This window comes from Oncorhynchus keta, chromosome 24 (assembly GCF_023373465.1).
Source record: "Oncorhynchus keta strain PuntledgeMale-10-30-2019 chromosome 24, Oket_V2, whole genome shotgun sequence".
NCBI classification, from domain to species: Eukaryota; Metazoa; Chordata; class Actinopteri; order Salmoniformes; family Salmonidae; genus Oncorhynchus; species Oncorhynchus keta.
Genome location: NC_068444.1, coordinates 18952342 through 18977433, shown reverse-complemented (window position 1 = coordinate 18977433; position 25092 = coordinate 18952342). Strand labels below are relative to the sequence as shown.

Sequence of the window (25092 nt, the reverse complement as noted above, 5' to 3'; positions counted from 1 at the left end):
AAACGAAGAACGACGTTACAGAAATATGTAATGTTTCTGACCTTGACGAATGGGTGGTCTAGCAGTGTACTGGCAGTCCAGCGTTGTTTGGGCTCGCTCTCCAGACAGTGACCCAGGAAATCCTTCCCCTCTGTGGACAGCTTCTCTGGGATGGGGGGCTTGTGGCCCATACCCACCTTGTACATGATCTGAAAGTTGTGCTCGTACTCGTGCCACGGCCTCTGCATGGTGGGAGAGGGGAGGAGACATCAGTCTCAAGATTATTCAAAACACAGACATTTCTTTTCAAACTAGCTGCTGCTAGTTTTCAAAACTGTGACCTTAAATGCCTACCGCCTGTAAGCTGTTAGTGTCTTAATGAACATGCACCTGTGGAATGGTGGTTCAATGAACAAGCATGGGAAACAGTGTTTAAACCTTTACAATAATGAAGGTCTGAAGTTATTCTGATTTTTTACGAATCATCTTTGAAAGACAGGGTCTTGAAATGTGGACATTTATTTTTTTGCCGAGTTAAGTAGTAGTGCTAGCAGTAGTAGTAATAGTGATAGCAGCAGCAGTAGTGATGACAGCAACAGCAGCAGCAGTAGTGATGACAGCAGCAGTAATAGTGATAGCAGCAGCAGTGATAGCAGCAGTAGATAGCGGCAGCAGCAGTAGTGATAGCGGCAGCAGCAGTAGTGATAGCGGCAGCAGCAGTAGTGATAGCGGCAGTGATAGCGGCAGTGATAGCGGCAGCAGCAGCAGTAGTGATAGCGGCAGCAGCAGCAGTAGTGATAGCGGCAGTGATAGCGGCAGCAGCAGCAGTAGTGATAGCGGCAGTGATAGCGGCAGCAGCAGCAGTAGTGATAGCGGCAGCAGCGGCAGCAGCAGCAGTAGTAGCGGCAGCAGTAGCGATAGCGGCGGCAGCAGTAGCGATAGCGGCGGCAGCAGCAGCGATAGCGGCGGCAGCAGTAGTGATGATAGCAGCAGCAGTAGTGATAGCGGCGGCAGTAGTGATAGCGGCGGCAGCAACAGCGATAGCGGCGGCAGCAGCAGTAGTGATAGCGGCAGCAGCAGCAGTAGTGATAGCGGCAGCAGCAGCAGTAGTGATAGCAGCGGCAGCAGTAGTGATAGCAGCGGCAGCAGTAGTGATAGCAGCGGCAGCAGTAGTGATAGCAGCGGCAGCAACAGCAGTGATAGCGGCGGCAGCAGCAGTAGTGATAGCGGCAGCAGCAGCAGTAGTGATAGCGGCAGCAGCGGCAGCAGTAGTGATAGCAGCGGCAGCGGCAGCAGTAGTGATAGCAGCGGCAGCGGCAGCAGTAGTGATAGCAGCGGCAGCGGCAGCAGTAGTGATAGCAGCGGCAGCAGTAGTGATAGCAGCAGCAGCAGTAGTGATAGCAGCAGCAGCAGTAGTGATAGCGGCAGCGGCAGCAGTAGTGATAGCAGCGGCAGCGGCAGCAGTAGTGATAGCAGCGGCAGCAGTAGTGATAGCAGCGGCAGCAGTAGTGATAGCGGCGGCAGTAGTGATAGCGGCGGCAGTAGTGATAGCGGCGGCAGCAACAGCAGTGATAGCGGCGGCAGCAGCAGTAGTGATAGCGGCAGCAGCAGCAGTAGTGATAGCGGCAGCAGCGGCAGCAGTAGTGATAGCAGCGGCAGCAGTAGTGATAGCAGCGGCAGCAGTAGTGATAGCGGCGGCAGTAGTGATAGCGGCGGCAGTAGTGATAGCGGCGGCAGCAACAGCAGTGATAGCGGCGGCAGCAGCAGTAGTGATAGCGGCGGCAGCAGCAGTAGTGATAGCGGCAGCAGCAGCAGTAGTGATAGCGGCAGCAGCAGCAGTAGTGATAGCAGCGGCAGCAGTAGTGATAGCGGCGGCAGCAGTAGTGATAGCGGCGGCAGCAACAGCAGTGATAGCGGCGGCAGCAGCAGTAGTGATAGCGGCGGCAGCAGCAGTAGTGATAGCGGCGGCAGCAGCAGTAGTGATAGCGGCGGCAGCAGCAGTAGTGATAGCGGCGGCAGTAGTAATAGCGGCGGCAGCAACAGCAGTGATAGCGGCGGCAGCAGCAGTAGTGATAGCGGCAGCAGTAGTGATAGCAGCGGCAGCAGTAGTGATAGCAGCGGCAGCAGTAGTGATAGCAGCGGCAGCAGTAGTGATAGCAGCGGCAGCGGTAGTGATAGCAGCGGCAGCGGTAGTGATAGCAGCGGCAGCGGTAGTGATAGCAGCGGCAGCGGTAGTGATAGCAGCGGCAGCGGTAGTGATAGCAGCGGCAGCGGTAGTGATAGCAGCGGCAGCAGTAGTGATAGCAGCGGCAGCAGTAGTGATAGCAGCGGCAGCAGTAGTGATAGCAGCGGCAGCAGTAGTGATAGCAGCGGCAGCAGCAGCGATAGTGATAGCAGCGGCAGCGATAGTGATAGCAGCGGCAGCGATAGTGATAGCAGCGGCAGCAGTAGTGATAGCAGCGGCAGCAGTAGTGATAGCAGCGGCAGCAGTAGTGATAGCAGCGGCAGCAGTAGTGATAGCAGCGGCAGCAGTAGTGATAGCAGCGGCAGCAGTAGTGATAGCAGCGGCAGCAGTAGTGATAGCAGCGGCAGCAGTAGTGATAGCAGCGGCAGCAGTAGTGATAGCAGCGGCAGCAGCAGCGATAGTGATAGCTGCAGCAGTAGTGATAGCGATAGCTGCAGCAGTAGTAATAGCGGCAGCAGCAGCAGTAGTAATAGCGGCAGCAGCAGCAGTAGTGATAGCAGCAGCAGTAGTAGTGATAGTGATAGCGGCAGCAGTAGTGATAGCAGCAGCAGTAGTAGTGATAGTGATAGCGGCAGCAGTAGTAGTGATAGTGATAGCGGCAGCAGCAGTAGTAGTGATAGCAGCAGCAGTAGTGATAGTAGCAGCAGTAGTGATAGCGGCAGCAGCAGTAGTAGTGATAGCGGCAGCAGCAGCAATAGCAGCAGCAGCAGTAGTAGTAGCAGCAGCAGTAGTAGTAGCAGCAGCAGCAGTAGTAGTAGCGATAGCAGCAGTAGTAGTAGTAGCGATAGCAGTAGTAGTAGTAGCAATAGCAGTAGTAGTAGTAGCAGTAGCAGTAGTAGTAGTAGCAATAGCAGTAGTAGTAGTAGCAATAGCAGTAGCAGTAGTAGCGATAGCAGCAGCAGCAGCAGCGATAGCAGCAGCAGCAGCGATAGCAGCAGCAGCAGCGATAGCAGCAGCAGCAGCGATAGCAGCAGCAGCAGCGATAGCAGCAGCAGCAGCGATAGCAGCAGCAGCAGCGATAGCAGCAGCAGCGATAGCAGCAGCAGCGATAGCAGCAGCAGCGATAGCAGCAGCAGCGATAGCAGCAGCAGCGATAGCAGCAGCAGCGATAGCAGCGATAGCAGCAGCGATAGCAGCAGCGATAGCAGCAGTAGTCGTAGTGGTGATCGTCGTAGTAGTAGTAGTAGTAGTGGTCGTAGTAGTAGTAGATATGCTAGAACCAAGGGGGGAAACAAGATGGATGGTATGAGGACCATTGTGGTTAAATATCAGCTCAAAGTTCCCCTTGAGTGCAGAAGAGAGAGTGTGTGTGCATTCTTACTTTTCCAGTCACCATCTCTATGAGGACACATCCCAGACTCCAGATGTCAGCTGCTCGTCCGTGGCCTTCGCCCTTTGCCCTGGTAATGACCTCAGGTGCCATATATGCTGATGAAGAGAGTAGGAAAACAGCAGGTTAACTCAACTAGGCAAGCAATGATCTTTTGAACTTACCAATGCACAGAAAACACGACATTCTCCATTCTTGAGTAGACATTGACAACTGCAGGGAGATACAACAATGACAAAGGAGCACAGGGATGGCCACAGACTCACAGGGATGGCCACAGACTCACAGGGATGGCCACAGACTCACAGGGATGGCCACAGACTCACAGGGATGGCCACAGACTCACAGGGATGGCCACAGACTCACTATGATAACAAATGACCCAGGCTTTTGTAAACTCACATTGCCTCTTGTGACTACTTTCATCAGAAGAGAAATAGTGACCCTGCTGGTGCCAACGGGTGGTGACATCACATTTAAATTTGAGTAATTTAGCACAGGGCTTCAGGGACCCCCTTATAATCAGAACACAACTTGAGTAAAATAAAAATAGCATACAAGGAGTTTTATTTCGGCAGTGCATGGCTGGACGAATCAAGTCTCAAGCACAGGTCTCGAGCCCTGAGAAAAAAACATTTTAAAGGCCCGCCTCTTGGCATTGGAGAGAACATTTCAAGCTAATTTCCTGTAATTCTACATATTTTGTCATGGGCAGAGTTTGTTGTTGTTGTTGCAGATGAAGCTAGTATCCTACAATTCTAAAAAATAAATGAGGCAGAGAACAAACTTAAGTTTAAGCTTAAAGTACAGTGCATTTAAAGTACAGTGCATTTAAAGTACAGTGCATTTAAAGTACAGTGCATTTAAAGTACAGTGCATTTATGTAATTTTTGGGGAACAAGAAGTATTGAGTTGAAAAATGTTTACCTGGTGGATACCAATATCCCTGTGAGACTTCCAGGCTCATGTTCAAGGTAGTAATTAAAACAAATATATATTTGGAGATCTGGCCTTGAGAACCCGATTTAAGCTCTTTTCCAGAGCGAATTACAGTTAGTTAATTACAGTTAGCTAGGTGAGAACAAGCACATTAACACGGTCAATGCTATCCAGGATCCTCAAGACGTCTCTGACCTAAACACCAACTCCCAGCTTTCCCCGAACACTAAATATTTTAAATGCCAATTTCAAAAATGGGTTAGTGAGGTCCCAAGGACCCTGGATAGCATGGACCGACCATATTACTTATCAGTCATAGTAAGTCAAAGCTGCTGTCAGCAAAGTGCAGGTGTTAGTGCAAGGAAGGCAAGGGTGTTTGTATATTAATCATTATAAACTGTGTGGTTTGAGCATTGAATGTTTATTGGCTGACAGCTGTGGTATATCAGAACATATACCACGGGTTTAACACATTTATTTTTACTGCTCTAATTACATTGGTAACCAGTTTAAAATAGCAATACGGCATGTTGGTTTTGTCTAAGAACAGCCCATAGCCGTGGTATATTGGCCTTATACCACACCCCCTCTGGCCCCGAAAAATATACTTTTTTTTTTGAAGAGGTAGGTTGTCAGACGTTATCAGGAAGATGGACATTTAAAACTGAAGTACTATTTGATTTATGTGGCTCCCTCACCTGCCGTGCCCATGGTGCTGTTAACCTCTCCGGGCATGGTCTGTGCGTTGTTCAGCTTCACAGAGCAGCCAAAGTCCCCCAGCTTGATCAGGCCGGACGACGTCAGGAAGATGTTGGCTCCTATGGTAGAGCGGGGGAACGGTAACAAAGAATTATGATAGCTTTAAACCCCTAGCCAATTTCACTGATGCTAAAATCCATGACCTGATTAATAAGGTGCCTGCATAGCCCTGACATTGACTTGAGAGACAGAGACCATAACACTCACATCTGTAGCCATGAAATGCTTTGAAAGGCTGGTCATGGCACACATCAACACCGCCATCCCAGACACCCTGGACTCCAATTTGCATACCGCCCCAACAGATCCACAGATGATGCAATCTCTATTGCACTCCACACTTCCTTTTCCACATGGACAAAAGAAACACCTACGTGCAAATGCTGTTCATTGACTACAGCTCAGCATTCAACACCATAGTGCCCTCAAAGCTCATCACTAAGCTAAGAACCCTGGTACTAAACACCTCCCTCTGCAACTGAATCCTGGACTTCCTGAAGGGCCGCCCCCAGGTAGTGAAAGTAAGCAACACATCCGCCATGCTGACCCTCAACACCGGGGCCTCTGGGGTGCATGCTCAGTCCCCTCCTGTATTCTCTGTTCACCCAAGACTGCGTGGCCACGCATGACTCCAACACCCTCATTAAATTTGCCGACTATATGACGCTGGTTGGCCTGATCACAGATGAGACGGTCTCTATAGGGAAGTAGGTGACCTGGCAGTGCGATGCCAGGACAAATCCTCTCCCTCAAGGTCAGCAAGACAAAGGAGCAGATTGTGGACTACAGGAAACGGAGTGGCGAGAACACCACAATCCAGACGGGCTGTAGTGGATTGGGTCGAGAACTTCAAGTTTATTGGTGTGCACATCATTAAGGATCCCAGGAGGCTGAAAAGATTTGGCATGGGCCCTCAGATCAAAGGTCTCTTGACCGGCTGCATCACCGCTTGGCATGGCAACTGCTTGGCATCCGACTGCATGGCACTAACGAGGGTAGTGCGTATGGCCCAGTACATCACTCGGCCGAGCTCCCTGCCATCTAGGACCTCTATACTACGCGGTGTCAGAGGAAGGCCCTAAAAATCTCTAACCTCCGAAGTTAGACTGTTCTCTCTGCTACCGCACAGCAAGTGGTACTGATGCAACAAGTCTGGAACCATCAGGACCCTGAACAGCTTCTACTACCAAGCCATGAGACTACTAAATAGTTACCTTCAGATCTTCTGCATTGGCCCTTTCTGCACCAACTGACTCATCACATATGCTGCAGCTGTTCATTACTGCTACTATTATTTCCCTCTGCATTGTTGGGAAGGGACCGTAAGCATTTCACTGTTAGTCTACACCTGTTGTTTACAAAGCATGTGAAACTAAATTTGATTTGACTAGACCAACAGTATGCTAGAGAGAAAGAGACGTCTCCTCCAGACAGAGGTTCTGACTGCTCACTGACCCTTGATGTCTCGGTGCACAATGCCGTGTTCGTGGAGCACGTTGATGGCCGTGGTGGTCTGTTTGCTGTACAGCCTGATGACGTGTTCCTGTAGACCAAGCCTGGACACCTCCTCCAGGGTCCCTTCATCACAGTACTCCATGAAGATGTACATCTCCTCCTGGTGGGGGGAGGGAGTGGACACACAATCAGACAAATACAATTTATGTAGCACGTAGACAGTTAATGCATACATCCAAACTGATGATAAAGCCAATTCATACATGGTTTCATCTCATTCTTACACAGACTAACTGAAATTGAACCGAACTTTGAAATGTTCCCAAAGTTCGCTGGCTTTTAAGAAATTCTGGTTGTAGGATTCCCTCTTAAATCAGGGAACCTTGAACTAGAATTTTGTAACCCATACATGCATGCTCTTACCCAGTCTCAAGAAAATAACCTTTTGGCTCACCTGCCAAGCATATGTTTTTACTAGCCACCGTGCTTTTACACCTGCATTGTTTGCTGTTTGGGGTTTTAGGCTGGGTTTCTGTACAGCACTTTGAGATATCAGCTGATGTACGAAGGGCTATATAAATAAATTTGATTTGATTTGATTTGATTTACCGGCCAAAATAATTAATTGCCTTTGTGTGTCACATGTACATTTCACTTAGATAATAAGTTATGTTGAATACAAACTTAAGAGACCGGAGCAAAATTTGAAACAAAATTATTTTAATATATTGATCAACGGTTAATCAAGTCAAGTTTATTTGTAGAGCACATTTAAATACAACTGTAGTTGACCAAACATGATGTACAGAGTGAAAAAACACCAAACAGTGGGCACACAATGAAATAAACACCAAACAGTGGGCACACAATGAAATAAACACCAAACAGTGGGCACACAATGATATAAACACCAAACAGTGGGCACACAATGAAATAAACACCAAACAGTGGGCACACAATGAAATAAACACCAAACAGTGGGCACACAATGATAAACACCAAACAGTGGGCACACAATGAAATAAACACCAAACAGTGGGCACACAATGAAATAAACACCAAACAGTGGGCACACAATGATAAACACCAAACAGTGGGCACACAATGATAAACACCAAACAGTGGGCACACAATGAAATAAACACCAAACAGTGGGCACACAATGATAAACACCAAACAGTGGGCACACAATGATAAACACCAAACAGTGGGCACACAATGATAAACACCAAACAGTGGGCACACAATGAAATAAACACCAAACAGTGGGCACACAATGATAAACACCAAACATTGGGCACACAATGAAATAAACACCAAACAGTGGGCACACAATGATAAACACCAAACAGTGGGCACACAATGATAAACACCAAACAGTGGGCACACAATGAAATAAACACCAAATAGTGGGCACACAATGATAAACACCAAACAGTGGGCACACAATGAAATAAACACCAAACAGTGGGCACACAATGATAAACACCAAACAGTGGGCACAAAATGAAATAAACACCAAACAGTGGGCACACAATGAAATAAACACCAAACAGTGGGCACACAATGATAAACACCAAACAGTGGGCACACAATGAAATAAACACCAAACAGTGGGCACACAATGATAAACACCAAACAGTGGGCACACAATGATAAACACCAAACAGTGGGCACACAATGATAAACACCAAACAGTGGGCACACAATGATAAACACCAAACAGTGGGCACACAATGATAAACACCAAACAGTGGGCACACAATGATAAACACCAAACAGTGGGCACAAAATGAAATAAACACCAAACAGTGGGCACACAATGAAATAAACACCAGTGGGCACACAATGATAAACACCAAACAGTGGGCACACAATGAAATAAACACCAAACAGTGGGCACACAATGAAATAAACACCAAACAGTGGGCACACAATGATATAAACACCAAACAGTGGGCACACAATGATATAAACACCAAACAGTGGGCACACAATGATATAAACACCAAACAGTGGGCACACAATGATATAAACACCAAACAGTGGGCACACAATGATATAAACACCAAACAGTGGGCACACAATGATATAAACACCAAACAGTGGGCACACAATGATATAAACACCAAACAGTGGGCACAAAATGAAATAAACAAAACATATCAGATACAATGAATAAGAGCACATAGAAGTCAAAACAGGGCAACAACAATGGCAAGATACAATTATGAGAAGTGCATTGGAACTGATACAAAGGGGAAACAGGTCTACAAATCCTTTACTTTGAGTAGAAATACCCTGGTAAAATAGAGACTTATCAGACGCTGGTTAATTTTGGCTGTGGCTACATTTCATTTCCCAGCCTGAATACAACTTAAGTCTTGAACTCAAAATTCTACTGAAGTATTTGCTATTAAATGTACTTAAGGATCAAACATAACAGTACATTTGAAGGTTTTGTAAACCTATCAGATGCTTACTCATTTAAATAAACTTAAACCTCCTCAGATCCTCACTCTACTACAATCACCCTCTTTTGCACGATCCATGAAGTCTGGCCTCCTACTCCCGACAGAGTCCTGGTGCCACAGCATCACAGCTTTTATCGGATCATACTCCCTGATCTCTAGAAAGGACAGCTGGACCATAAGATCTGACATTGTATCAGACTTTAGGTTGGACCGCCAATCGGTTTTCACCTGTTTCATGGTATTAAAACCTCTTTCACATTCAGCTGTGGAGGCAGGGAAGGACGGGACCAGGACAACCAATGCCAGCCAATCAGGGCAGGACTGCTGATGGCTACTGTTGACCCCAAACCAGGACATCTTCTGCAGGGGACTGGGGCTCTTGGTACATCAGCACTTTCAGGACAGTACACTGGTCAGGGATCCTTTCAACATGGATGCCAGAGGTCTCCAGGACAAGAAGTGGTTCACCAGGGTGTCCAGTGTCTCCAAAATCTAGAGTAATTGTATACATTACAACAAGCACAATGCAGTTTTAATTCTCAAACTTTAAAAATTTGAACCTGAACCCAACCACCCTGGAATACAAAACAAAGTAACCTGCTGCTTAATCTCCCGACTCTGGGCAGTTGGTGAAGCTGACCAGCTTGGTGGCACACAGGACCCCTACACTGGTGAAGCTGACCAGCTTGGTGGCACACAGGACCCCTACACTGGTGAAGCTGACCAGCTTGGTGGCACACAGGACCCCTACACTGGTGAAGCTGACCAGCTTGGTGGCACACAGGACCCCTACACTGGTGAAGCTGACCAGCTTGGTGGCACACAGGACCCCTACACTGGTGAAGCTGACCAGCTTGGTGTACTTCTTAAGTAATGCCTGCGTTGAGCACAAGGAGCTGTGGGCCTCTGCTGTGGTGAACCTCTGCAGACAGGCAGACAGGTTGCTATGGTGATGGTGAACCTCTGCAGACAGGCAGACAGGTTGCTATGGTGATGGTGAACCTCTGCAGACAGGCAGACAGGTTGCTATGGTGATGGTGAACCTCTGCAGACAGGCAGACAGGTTGCTATGGTGTGTTAGTGTGTCATGCAGGAAGCCACAGAAGCAGACAACAGCCTCCCTCGTAGGACTGTAGTATTTCCTGGCCTTGGACTGCTGGACACCTCAGACATTTTGGGCATCAGCAGATTGTTCTTTATGCATTTCAGATTCAAAGACACACAAATAGACAATTGCTGTCAAAAAAACCAACTAAATTAGACATGACATTTTATCAGTGCATAACGCATTGAAACACGATGTTACCAATTGTAACCGTGTTTGTTGTTATTTACTGGACATTACATATTGATGACTTTTGGAGTACTTAACATCGCAATCTAGAGCCACTACCAGTTCCAGGTGCTGGACACGCCCCTGGTAACCTCGCAGGAAGTGGTCCAGTGCACGCAATAGGTGTCCTACCCATCGGGTCCCGCCAATTCTGGTGGGCACCAGTGGTGTGCCCCCAAGAGCCCATTGGGGAGGTCTTCTACTTTCTGAAACATCACGTTGGACCGGATGGCATCAGAAAAGGTCAGTTGAAGGTGGTGTGCCATACAGGATGCCAATGATGGCCCTGTCCCCCTTCAGCCGGATGACCACACCATCCTTGGCTCCGGTCATCACAGCAGCTCCTTCTGTTCCCAGAGCAAATAACTTGCTCCCCCACTCATCACACACTCCCTCCACAATGACTGATGGCCCCACTCATCACACACTCCCTCCACGATGACTGATGGCCCCACTCATCACACTCCCCACTCATCACACTCCCTCCACGATGACTGACGGCCCCACTCACACACTCCCTCCACAATGACTGATGGCCCCACTCATCACACTCCCCACTCATCACACTCCCCACTCATCACACTCCCTCCACGATGACTGATGGCCCCACTCATCACACTCCCCACTCATCACACTCCCTCCACGATGACTGATGGCCCCACTCATCACACTCCCCACTCATCACACTCCCTCCACAATGACTGATGGCCCCACTCATCACACTCCCCACTCATCACACTCCCTCCACGATGACTGATGGCCCCACTCATCACACTCCCTCCACAATGACTGATGGCCCCACTCATCACACTCCCTCCACGATGGCACTGATGGCCCCACTCATCACACTCCCTCCACGATGACTGATGGCCCCACTCATCACACTCCCTCCACGATGGCACTGACGGCCCCACTCATCACACTCCCTCCACGATGACTGATGGCCCCACTCATCACACTCCCTCCACGATGACACTGACGGCCCCACTCATCACACTCCCTCCACGATGGCACTGACGGCCCCACTCATCACACTCCCTCCACGATGGCACTGACGGCCCCACCCATCACACTCCCTCCACGATGGCACTGACGGCCCCACCCATCACACTCCCTCCACGATGGCACTGACGGCCCCACCCATCACACTCCCTCCACGATGGCACTGACGGCCCCACTCACACACTCCCTCCACGATGACTGATGGCCCCACTCATCACACTCCCTCCACGATGGCACTGACGGCCCCACTCACACACTCCCTCCACGATGGCACTGACGGCCCCACTCACACACTCCCTCCACGATGGCACTGACGGCCCCACTCACACACTCCCTCCACGATGGCACTGACGGCCCCACTCACACACTCCCTCCACGATGGCACTGACGGCCCCACTCACACACTCCCTCCACGATGGCACTGACGGCCCCACTCATCACACTCCCTCACTTATCACACTCCCTCCACGATGGCACTGACGGCCCCACTCACACACTCCCTCCACGATGACTGATGGCCCCACTCATCACACTCCCTCCACGATGGCACTGACGGCCCCACTCACACACTCCCTCCACGATGGCACTGACGGCCCCACTCACACACTCCCTCCACGATGACTGATGGCCCCACTCACACACTCCCTCCACGATGGCACTGACGGCCCCACTCACACACTCCCTCCACGATGACTGATGGCCCCACTCACACACTCCCTCCACGATGGCACTGATGGCCCCACTCATCACACTCCCTCCACGATGACTGATGGCCCCACTCATCACACTCCCTCCACGATGGCACTGACGGCCCCACTCATCACACTCCCTCCACGATGGCACTGACGGCCCCACTCATCACACTCCCTCCACGATGGCACTGACGGCCCCACTCATCACACACTCCCTCCACGATGGCACTGACGGCCCCACTCATCACACTCCCTCCACGATGGCACTGACGGCCCCACTCATCACACTCCCTCCACGATGGCACTGACGGCCCCACTCATCACACTCCCTCCACGATGGCACTGACGGCCCCACTCACACACTCCCTCCACGATGGCACTGACGGCCCCACTCATCACACTCCCTCCACGATGGCACTGACGGCCCCACTCATCACACTCACTCCACGATGGCACTGACGGCCCCACTCATCACACTCCCTCCACGATGGCACTGACGGCCCCACTCACACTCCCTCCACGATGGCACTGACGGCCCCACTCATCACACACTCCCTCCACGATGGCATTGCTTATGTGTGCCACGTTTGCCTTCACCGACTTCATGCCAACAAACTTCGACTCGATCTTGCCCTTATGACAGAATGTGACAAACTCCTTTTTCACAGAACTGTCTGTGGAGCCATCTGACATGGAGAGAAATGTGGTGTTTTTCATATTCTCTCTGATGTTGTTTCTCTCCACCTCTGCAATATGGTGCATAAACTCTTTGGCCTGCTTCTCGTTTCTATATGTTGAGCCCACGGCGATTCCTTGTTCTTTCATCTAAACATCAAATTAATTTGATAATTAAATATACAACCATATTATCCAATATAGTTGGCAGATGATTGTGCTAAATTAGCCTTCTACCCTTTGTTTACTTCAGGATCAACACTATAAAGGCTGGTAAAGTCAATTGTGTCAATGCTTTAAAATGTAAACAGCATCTGGAGACAAACATTAAAATAGAATATAACAGAGCCATAGGACAGCATGGAGATCCACGTCAGCATCAGTAGGCCTATAATGTTATGATATTTATACACTATTTGGATGTGAACCAAAGCTTATCAAGAGCTGAGAAATAACCTACAATACTGGACCACATCTGCTAAATAGACTTGAGAAAACTAGCTACAGAAGTATTAGTCAAGCTACAAGAGTAACAACATTTTCACTTACTCACACAGCCACTTGAAGTCAGAAAGTGGTCTTGTCTTCTTGCCAATGGCATGTACAGTCCTAAACAGTATCTTCATCTTCGTGCTGGTCTGCTCTGACATTCCCATTAGCACCGTCACAGAGGGTGTCAAGAGGAGAGGCTCCGGGACACGATTTAGTCCGGGACACAGACACGTAGGCAACGTGACACTTGCTGTGTTCATGGTCACGAATGTTCTCCAGCTTCATTGTTTTATTTCTTGATGACAAATGAGTTGTTTCTGCTTTTATCTTTAGCATACTGGTGACACACAGAACGCCTCAGCATCATACTGTAGCCAGCCTCTTGAAACCACGATCCCCAATCCTCCATTTTTCACAAAACGTTCTTTTTTAATGTGATTTGTCCTTTTCGTCTGCGTGTTTTCGATTCAAAGGTTGGCTTACTTCAGGTAAAGGTCGCCACATAACAGCTATTTAATGAACAGTAGCTAGCAGCAGACCCGTGGCAAGTGAGCGATGTCGAGTAGCTGATGTACCGTGCGGTAAACAGTGCCGCGAAACTAGGAGCACTAGAGACGGTCTGTGGCTGGCAAACATCATTTCCTCCGAGCCATCATGCCAGATATTATTACATGACTATTTTGGTACAAACATTTACCCGCCAGTGTGGCAGATAGCCTTCTGAGATTTACTCGCCAAACAGAAGTGTTAATTTCAACCCTGCTCTTACCCGATGCAGCTCAACACCAAAGTAGCGGACCAGGTTGGGGTGTTTGATGCCCTCAAATATCTTCAACTCATCTGCCGTCTCCTTTATTGTCTTATGGTCATTCGGCTGGAACCGGATCTGATCAGGAAAATAAACAAAATATAGTAAAATGTTGATAGGCTTTTAATGGATGTTAATTGGCGGCGAAGTAAAATAAACATTACCTTCAATTCAGGGCCTTCTCCTTTAATAATAAATAAAGGTAAGCCCGCACATGTTACATGCTGCTAGACTCTTGCACCAACATTCATAACACTACAAAAGCCTTTGAGGTCATGGCCACCTACCTCCTTCATAGCCATCAGTTCTCCAGTATCCACATTGATGCAGGTGTACACCTTGCCATACTGGCCCTCGCCTGTAGAGGGAGACAAGTCACAGGCGATCAAATACCATGGGCGTGACATAAACGAGGGCCTCCTCCAGGGAAAAATCGGAAATGGCAACATATTCCCTTTATTGTGCATAACTGTTGGCTAGGGCCTCATAGGCAATACAGAGGATAGGGTTTCATTCGGGGGAGACGGGTTCAGTTGAGGCTCTGGCTAAAAGTAGTGCACTATAAAGGGAATAGGGAGCCAATGGGGTGTACAGTACATACCTATCTTGTTGCCCCTCTGCCACTTGAAGGTGACCTTGCGGAGGCCGACGTTTATGACGTTGTCGTAAGACTTGGGGGTGTGGCACACCTGGCCAATGATGTTCCTCTGCTTCATGACCGCGTATCGGTTGTCCTCGAAGGAGCATATGGAGCGACGTACAGCTTCCATGGGGCTCTGCCTGGCTGCCGTGTCTGAGGGATATGAATACCGTGTTCGGAATGGAGAGACAGAAACAGACCAGGACACTTTCTCAATTGTCTTAGGGTAAAGGTGGGGAATGGGAATTGCATAGAACAGACCCACTCTATTCTGGAGCAGTTTAGAGGTTAAGTGCCTTGATCAAGGGCACAATTGCAGGAGATTGCACCTAGCAGTCATCCCGACAAGACTTTTGGTTTGAACTTGCAACCCCTCTCTACCCCCCTCATCATTCTCACCTTTTGATTGACTGATGAAGGTGCGGAGCTCCCAGCTTCTCCTGGCCGTGCTGCTAGGGTCTCCTCCCTTAGGATAGGAGGGTTCTGATGTGTGAGAGTGAGTGAGAGCGAGGAGATCACACAAGACAAGCAGTAAGATGGGAGCCATGTCATGTTAGAAAAACCATACACAGGTCAAGTGACTACTCCTACTTTCCAATCCAGATACATTTTATTTCATCCTTGTTCAGTCGTATAGACTGAATTATGCTATTTGGTATTTTATTAGGATCCCCATTAGCATGAAACATGACATGATACAGAACATTAATAGACAAGAACAGCTCAAGGACGGAACCACATCAATTATGCAGAATGCAGTTACATTAAGACAATATTTTAAACAACTCAATACCTTCCCTGTCATCAGTGGGACTGGAGTGTCGGCTCAGAGACTTGAACTGCAGCTCGGCCGCTACAGACGACAGCCTGTCGTTCTCGTGGAGGTTGGCCCCTCTGCACAGGGAGAGGCAAGCGCAGTACAATTTAACTAGGGTCAACTACAAAGAAATCAATATACCCGAGTTGTCAGGCATCAGAGGGGTATACTACAAAGCAGAATCAATTAAGTTAGCAAGCTAACTTTGATAAGCAACCAGAAATAACTTGATTTTCTGGTTCATAAATAAAGAAAAGCTTAGATGTGTTTGTTGAATCAATTAAACATTAAACCATGCCCATTTCAAGCTTATCTTACTAAAACAGTAAAAGGTGTATGAGAATATTTAGGCAAGTTGAACCCCCAACTCCTTGATCCTGGTTTGAAGTACAGCCCTCCGGTCCCAGACTATGCTGGTTCCAGATCAGTTAGTGCCTCCTATGGTTATTGTGATGCCATGATAGTGGAGAGACCGCTCATCCAGATCTGGGACCAGTGGTCAACCAATATCAGTCCCCCCAAAAATGTAAAGTCTTCTTAATGAAGATAGTCCTCTCGCTTTCAGAGGGAGGTTTGTGATTATTGAGCTGGCGGAACATGACATACATACAGCTCATAATAATGTCCAGAACAGTGAATGAAATGGCATGAAACACATGGAAACCATGTATTTGATACCATTCCAGAGATTCCTCTCCAGACATTACCACAAGGCCATCCTCCCCAACTAAGGTGCCACCATCCTGCTGTGTTCTACATCTAAACCTCTCAACCCCACCACCATAGAAATAGAACCCTAGATGATATGTCTATGTGCCCATCAAAGCTGACCTTCATACTAAAGGTTTAAAAGATCAAACACAGACAGGTCAGATGTCAGAACGCATGCCTTCATCCCAATAGGACTAACACCAAACGAGACAAATATTATGAAGAGCGAGCCATCAGATGCTTAGAGCAAGGCCACACTTAATATGGATTAATAGCAGAGTAACTCTCACACTGCAGGTTGATGTTTATTGTCATGAGTGTCATCCTAGAGGCAGAACTGAGCAATTTCCCCTTAGGCCAGCTGCAAAGTCAAAATTGTCTACATTGTAAAAATCCATTAACAAAAAAAAAGTGCTTTGTCTTAATTTAAGGTTAGCAGTGTTGTTAGGAGTAGGGTTAAAAACTGATTGGATGACTTTTGTGCTGTGCCAGCTAGTGACCACTGCAGAGCTGCCTCCAGAACAAGATTCATGATAAAAAAAACACTAACCTGATCTCTCCCTATTTTCTCCTCTCCATGAGGAGGTAGCTAGCATGCTGTTGTGTTTCCATCTCTCACACTATGAGAGAGTTGGAGAAAATGTGTATTGTGTGACACTGGCTAGGTGGACAAAACAAAAGTGTAGATTAAGGTCTCTCCACATCCGTAGACTGCATTCAGAGTTAGGTAACACATTTGAGTGAAGTATCCCTTTAAAGGATGGCCCTTATAAAGAAGTGTAGTTTTCATTGTGTTAAATAGCAGTCTTTTCAAATCAATGCAGATTTCTGTCATAGGCAAAACAAAATGGCCAAAGCCAATACATCTGGATGAGCATGCAGAACATGCTACTCAAGGTTCGCTCCAAACAGAGACGGCATGACAGGGGTGCAGGGTAAACCACAGGGAGCATGACCACCTGAACCTCCGGTGGAATATTTTGGAAGTGGGATATGGGATATCAGCCTGCTGCTGGGGTGCCCTGGGTTGACAGTGGGTGGTCCTTACAGAGAACCCGGTTGGAGGATTCCCCGCTTGCTTATTCCCTCATGATTCCGGGATCCTACAAACAGGATTTCTGGGAAAACCTGGGCACATTCGCAAAACCCTGGTAGTACTTGGTAAGTACTGAAACTTGGGGGGGGCTACCTGACATCATTGGGGGTGGACCCAGGTGCTTTGGATGGGCAGTGTTCCCCGGGGCAGGGCCTGGGGCCTGAGGGGCGGGGACTGGGCGGGGGCCGGTAGGTAGACACAGCTGGGTCCGTAGGTCGCAGGGGAGACTCCTAGAGCTGTGGTGGTGACAAAAACACACTGAGGATCTCTGGGAAGCGCCTTGGAGATGAGGGTTTGTCTCAGATACAGGGGCACTCATTCTCAACACAAATGCTCACTCACTCAGTCACTCAGTCACTCAGTCACTCAGTCACTCAGTCACTCACTCAGTGTAATACCTTTTCTAGCGAATAGGAATGAGCATTTGACATTTTTTGAACTGTACGAATAGTCGCAGGATTTTTTTTCTTCAAGTTCTCAAATACTAAAAATAAATATATATTTTTAGAACACAAGGCCCGCACTGGAAAGAAATGTGCTTCCTATGCCAACAGTGCAAGACAATGCCTAATTTAGCATAACCATTACAGATAACTAATTGCTAAATTGCACCATATACAGTGCCTTCAGAAAGTATTCACACCCCTTAACTTTTTGCACATTTTGTTGTGTTACAAATTGGGATAAATATTGATTTAATTCTTCTTTACAATCCACAAAACATTTTATTTAACTAGGCAAGTCAGTTAGGAACAAATCCTTATTTACAATGACGGCCGATTGTGCGCCGCCTTATGGGACTACCGGTTGTGGCACAGCCTGGGAACGAACCAGAGTCTGCAGTGATGCTTCTAGCACTGCATATTTACCCATTATTATTTTTTTAAACTCTTCAAGCTCTGTCAAGTTGATAGTCTTATTACTGCTAGACAGCCATTTCAAAATCTTTCCATGGATGTTCAAGCTGATTTAAGTCAAAACTAACCTGGCCACTCGGGAACATTCAATGTTGTCTTGGTAAGCAACTCCAGTGTATATTTGGCCTTGAGTTTTAGGTTATTGTCCTGCTGAAAGGTGAATGTGTCTCCCAGTGTCTGCTGGAAAGCAGACAAACAGGTTTTCCTCTAGGACTTTGTGCTTAGCTCCATTCCATTGCTTTTTGTCAGCCCAAATACCTCCCTAGTCCTTGCTGATGAAGAGCATATCCATAACATGATGCAGCCACCACCATTCTTGAAAATATGAAGTGGTACTCAGTGATGGTAGATTTTCCCCAAACATAACACTATTCGGGACAAAAAGTGCAATTTGCCACATTTTTTGCAGTATTACTTTAGCGCACTCTGTGCCTTGTTCCTTCTCGCTCTAGGTTAGTATTGTGGAGTAACTACAACAGTCATCCATCTTCAGTTTACTCCTATCACAATGATTAAACAGAGTTTGGAAGGACGCCTGTATAGTGATTGGGTGTATTGATACAGCAGCCAAAGTGTAATTAATAAATTCTCCATGCTCAAAAGGGATATTCAGTGACTGCTTTTATTTTTACCCATCTACCAATAGGTGCCCTTCTTTGTGAGGCATTGGTCTTTGTGGTTGAGTATGTGCTTGAAATTCACTACTCGACTATGGAACTATACATATAATTGTATGTGAGGGGTACAGAGACAGGGTAATCATTCAAATCTGGTTAACCACTAATTGCATACAGAGTTCATGCAACTTATGTCTTAAGCAAATTTTTACTCCTGAACATATTTAAGCTTGTAATAACAAAGGGTTTGAATACTTACTGACTCAACATTTCAGCATTAAAATGTATTATTTGGTACAATTTTTTTTAAACAAAATTTCACTGTGTGGTATTGTGTGTAGAATAGAGGCACAAAATGTGGAAAAAGTCTGGGGGTGACTAATTCAGTCAAGCAAGTGCCATTTAAGATTCAATTATTGAAACGAATATCAACTGGTTGTATCATGGAACACAATCTGCATAAACGTATGAACCTTTTTGTTAATTTAGCTCTTATTTCCCGAGCCCTTATCAGGCAAGACGTCCAATTTACAGTAAAAAAACATGTAATAAAATAAATTGTGAAAAACGTTTGCTGCTTTGAAGTGATGTGCATCTTGCGTCTGGAACAGTTATACTCAAAGGAGTGATCATTTGAAACGGTTCTCAAATGGCGAGAATCATTTTTTTATGATGAATTACGGCAACGACATTGTGAATTACGAGCAGGCCTGGGCTTACCGATTCTGATGAATATATGCTCCGTCTTTATCAAACAAATGTTTTTGTGTCTTTTCACTGTGGAACCTGTGTAGATTTAGGGGGTTATAGCTAGGCTAGCCAACTCTAAATGGCACCAGCAATTCACAAAGTAGCCTTAAGCGGTACAAAGGGACAATTACTCCAGAACTGCAGCTCGTTGATGGAACATATTTCCTACTTCAATCAACCAGTCCATTTAGCATTTGTTGATAAAACTGTTGTCATTTGGCACGGAAAGTAGCTTGTGTATCCCATCATTTAGATACGTTTTTAATAGACATTCTTCTGTAGGCCTAATGGGAGCTTGTGTATCCCATCATTTATAGACATTTACTTCTGTAGGCCTAATGGGAGCTTGTGTATCCCATCATTTATAGACATTTACTTCTGTAGGCCTAATGGGAGCTTGTGTATCCCATCATTTACAGACATTTACTTCTGTAGGCCTAATGGGAGCTTGTGTATCCCATCATTTATAGACATTTACTTCTGTAGGCCTAACGGGAGCTTGTGTATCCCATCATTTATAGACATTTACTTCTGTAGGCCTAATGGGAGCTTGTGTATCCCATCATTTATAGACATTTATTTCTGTAGGCCTAACGGGAGCTTGTGTATCCCATCATTTAGATATGTTTTTATAGACATTTATTTCTGTAGGCCTAACGGGAGCTTGTGTATCCCATCATTTATAGACATTTATTTCTGTAGGCCTAACGGGAGCTTGTGCATCCCATCATTTAGATATGTTTTTATAGACATTTATTTCTGTAGGCCTAACGGGAGCTTGTGTATCCCATCATTTAGATATGTTTTTATAGACATTTATTTCTGTAGGCCTAACGGGAGCTTGTGTATCCCATCATTTATAGACATTTATTTCTGTAGGCCTAACGGGAGCTTGTGCATCCCATCATTTAGATATGTTTTTATAGACATTTATTTCTGTAGGCCTAACGGGAGCGTGTGTGTGCACTCAGCATGCATGTGTATAGAGAGTGGACAGAACGCAATTGAGTGAAAGAAAGAGGGAGAAAATAGACTATAGGGAGAAGAACAGTACGATGCTTGGCTTGGTTTATTTTTTGTTGTGCCCCTTCAAATGCACATTTACGCAAATTAACGTGGTCTTCAAGACAAAATCTATTTTGTAGGGGGTGTTTCACTTCACTTGCCCTTTCAAGCAGCCACAAAGCAGGTTCCACCAAATTGTTTCAGTATTTGACAAAAATGACATCTCTGTTTGGAGATCAAGCTTTGACGTCTGTTCAAGCACTTGAGTCCTCAATTACTCATGTCCATCCCTACTAGCCAAATGTGTTACAAGTTACACATAACACACACATTTAAAAGCCATCAATTACTGTACAAGAGCAGAGAACATGAGGAATATTAGAACATGCAGGAAAACATACTGTACATACATTACACACATTCTAAAAACATAATAAGTGGTACAGTGGGGCAAAAAAAGTATTTAGTCAGCCAATTGTGCAAGTTCTCCCACTTAAAAAGATGAGGCCTGTAATTTTCAAACAGTCACACTCCAAACTCCACTATGGCCAAGACCAAAGAGCTGTCAAAGGACACCAGAAACAAAATTGTAGACCTGCACCAGGCTCGGAAGACCGAATCTGCAATAGTAAGCAGCTTGGTTTGAAGAAATCAACTGTGGGAGCATTTATTAGGAAATGGAAGACATACAAGATCACTGATAATCTCCCTCGATCTGGGGCTCCACGCAAGATCTCACCCCGTGGGGTCAAAATGATCACAAGAACAGTGAGCAAAAATCCCAGAACCACACGGGGGGACCTAGTGAATGACCTGCAGAGAGCTGGGACCAAAGTAACAAAGCCTACCATCAGTAGCAGACGTGCCAGACGTGTCCCCCTGCTTAAGCCAGTACATGTCCAGGCCCGTCTGAAGTTTCCTAGAGAGCATTTGGATGATCCAGAAGAAGATTATGAGAATGTCATATGGTCAGATGAAACCAAAATATAACTTTTTGGTAAAAACTCAACTCGTTGTGTTTGGAGGACAAAGAATGCTGAGTTGCATCCAAAGAACACCATACCTACTGTGAAGCATGGGGGTGGAAACATCATGCTTTGGGGCTGTTTTTCTGCAAAGGGACCAGGACGACTGATCCGTGTAAAGGAAAGAATGAATGGGGCCATGTATCGTGAGATTGAGTGAAAACCTCCTTCCATCAGCAAGGGCATTGAAGATGAAACATTGCTGGGTCTTTCAGCATGACGATGATCCCAAACACACCGCCCGGGCAACGAAGGAGTGGCTTCGTAAGAAGCATTTTAAGGTCCTGGAGTGGCCTAGACAGTCTCCAGAGCTCAACCCCATAGAACATCTTTGGAGGGAGTTGAAAGTCCGTGTTGCCCAGCAACAGCCCCAAAACATCACTGCTCTAGAGGAGGTCTGCATGGAGGAATGGGCCAAAATACCAGCAACAGTGTGTGAAAACCTTGTGAAGACTTACAGAAAACGTTTGACCTCTGTCATTGCCAACAACGGGTATATAACAAAGTATTGAGAAACTGTTATTGACCAAATACTTATTTTCCACCATAATTTGCAAATAAATTCATTAAAAATCCTACAATGTGATTTTCTGGATTTTTTTCTCTCGTTTTGTCTGTCATAGTTGAAGTGTACCTATGATGAAAATTACAGGCCTCATCTTTTTAAGTGGGAGAACTTGCACAATTGATGGCTGACTAAATACTTTTTTGCCCCACTGTAAATGGTTCTTAGTGCTTTACTGTAACCACGAACTTCCACCGACCTGAAGCCCTCTGCATTGGGGATGAACAGGTGGGGGTTGGGGGGGTCGCTATGGCAACGAGGGACCTTCACTGGTCGAGGACTGTTCCTGGGGGCTGAGTGGAGAACAGAGAAAAGGTCAATAAGGCCAAGCTATCCGGCTAAATCCATACTTCAGTTCTATTTCTACACAGACATGTTTACCACTTAGACTCAACAGAAGCTTAAATCTAAAGCCACTTACAGAACAGTGAGTACACATTTTTTGTTATGTGCAACCTTGGCATTGCTAGTTTCACACTCTTACCAACTGAGCCACACAGGACCACATATTTGCTCAGATGAGCCAGGGTCTTACCTAGGTACAAGCCACTGACTGGGCTGTGAGGCTTCCCGATCACATGACCAATGCACTCATTCATCAGAGCTTGCAAATTCTGCAGAGGGAATGATTTCCATCATCACAATACCATTCCACAAAATACAAAATCAATCAATAAAGTAATCAATCAAATAAGTAGTATGGTTTTACCAGGAAGTCGTCCTCTGGTAAAGCAGAGATGAAGGCAGGTTCAATGGCTTGGAGGAAATCAAAGCCTTGAGTGGCCCAGCGGGGTCTGGTTCCCCGGCCACTTTCACACTTGGTGAGGACGTAATTCATCCACTTCCTGGCGAAGGCGATATAGCATTCCCCAATCCGCTGACGGAACTCCCCCGACATCAGACGCACCACCTCCTTATGGTACTACGGAGAACAAAAGTATATTTAAAGGTGCTCTTCACTTGACCAGTATAACATCTACATCAGAAAAGAAGAACCACGACACTCTTCCTCGTGGTGCTACTGTGAGGAACAATATGGCAGTCTGTTGGACTCTCTGGTTTAGGGGTTAAACTGGTTTCGGTGTTAGACTGGTCAGACAAAAACACAAGGAGGACCAAGCCACTCTTGCGATTTTGGTGGCATGCTCAATAGAATGGATTGTATTTCGTTGTCTGCCTTCCTCAGTAAAGTTGACATTAGTCTAACCAGATATCTGCTGACAGTTAACCCCAGTTTACAGCTTCCCACTGTACTAACACAACCCTCTAAGACAGAACATTTATCAGTTGCAACACTGTGTAGAAAGACAGACAGCTTTACAATCATTCCCATAAACAGTTTAATTATTTTTCCATACTTTTTACAACACTAGGGTTACTGAGGAAATATTTATATTGCAGGCCTAAAGCAAGACTCCAAAGGCCGACCTAAAGTAACCCCCCACCCCCATGTGGCCACCAGTCACCTATAGTTGCATCATGGCCGACTAATATAACCAATATCGCTAGTTAGCCCACTGCTCCCCTCCACCCCCCTACAGCCACCATTGACACCTAACCCCTGCAGACCTCGAATGCGAAGTTATATCCCTTGATCCTGGCTTTTCTCTAGTACTGCTGCAACCTGGCCGACATTGATATCGCTAGGTAACATCCTCATCATACTGCCCACCCCCAACGACCCAGAACCCTTGAGCTCTAACCTCGAAGGCGAAGTTGTATCCCTGGATCATGGCCTCTCTGTAGTACTGCTGCAGCGTGGCTGATTCAGATTCCTCCACCTCGGCCTCAAACTCTGACGTGAACATGAACTCCACCCGGTCAATGGCCGTGTTGATCTTTCTACAGAGCTGTAAGGCTTCGTTCTGTGGGGGGGGTAGACGAGCGAGTGAAGAAGAGGGAATGAGAGAGCAAGAGGAAGAGATAAAGACAGAGATAGTGAGTGTGTGTGCGTGTGGGGGTCTCGACTCCCTCTCCAAGTAAAGAAGAAAGAAACCCTTTGAGGGCTGCTTCAACCACAGCCTTGCCACACAGGAAAAGCATTATTGAGAAGAGAGGAAGCTAACAGCTTTTGAAACCAGGCCTCCAATGTGAGGAAGTATAGGAGACAACATCAGTCATGGGCATGACTTTTGGTTTCACAGCAGTATAAACATGACATTTGTGCAAAGTAAATGTGGTATTGGAACTGACCCTGTATTTTGCTTCTTACTTCCTTGTGCTCTTATTTCTATTTCTCGTGTTTTAATTCTACCTTGAATTACTTGTAATGCTACACTGTTAATGATCACTGCATTGTTGGTTTAGAGCATGCATGAAATGCATTTCACTGTACTTGTGACATTAAAAACGTGACATTTGAAGTCATCTTGTGCACTGCACCCTCTGCACTTGGGCCCCAATAGCAGCTTAATAAACTTGGGCTTAATAGTGGATCTTCTACAGTAAATTCATTGTAATTCAGGGAAACTTAGAGCATTTACAGTAAATGATCAGTGTCAATAAATATAGTGGATGGTACCTTGAGTTGCTCCAGGGAGCGGGCGATGAGGGGCTGGCTGGAGGTTTGCTCCTTGCTTAGGGTGAGCAGCTCGTCCATACTTTGCTGGAAGGCCTTACGCTGGGCCACAAGGTGGGCTGACTGCATCACTATCAGGAGCAGGTTCTCCACCTGAGGAGAAAGAGAGTCAGGACGGAAAGACATGCTAATTCTGTCATTAGCATCATGTGTGCTCCTCGTAAAAACATAGTACAGCATCTAGCAAC

At 46.6% G+C, this 25092-nt stretch overlaps 2 protein-coding genes across 2 annotated transcripts in view; one reads left to right on the top strand and one right to left on the bottom strand.

The window, feature by feature from the left end:
* LOC118402794 (mitogen-activated protein kinase kinase kinase 4-like) overlaps positions 1 to 25092 on the bottom strand; it is an 87150-nt gene that overhangs the window by 3053 nt on the left and 59005 nt on the right. Inside the window, 16 exon segments of the mRNA XM_052477920.1 lie at positions 42 to 221; positions 3546 to 3652; positions 5192 to 5311; positions 6708 to 6867; positions 14145 to 14261; positions 14471 to 14541; positions 14785 to 14976; positions 15223 to 15306; positions 15617 to 15717; positions 17541 to 17641; positions 17644 to 17683; positions 22526 to 22619; positions 22862 to 22940; positions 23036 to 23248; positions 24030 to 24191; positions 24848 to 24997. Of these exon segments, the coding sequence (XP_052333880.1) occupies positions 42 to 221; positions 3546 to 3652; positions 5192 to 5311; positions 6708 to 6867; positions 14145 to 14261; positions 14471 to 14541; positions 14785 to 14976; positions 15223 to 15306; positions 15617 to 15717; positions 17541 to 17641; positions 17644 to 17683; positions 22526 to 22619; positions 22862 to 22940; positions 23036 to 23248; positions 24030 to 24191; positions 24848 to 24997 (1971 nt within the window).
* LOC127911479 (dentin sialophosphoprotein-like) lies at positions 326 to 3478 on the top strand (the record flags this gene model as incomplete). Its single annotated transcript, XM_052478443.1, has 2 exons — positions 326 to 338; positions 672 to 3478. Coding segments are annotated over exons 1-2 (2820 nt in total), but the record flags the coding sequence as incomplete, so codon positions are not given.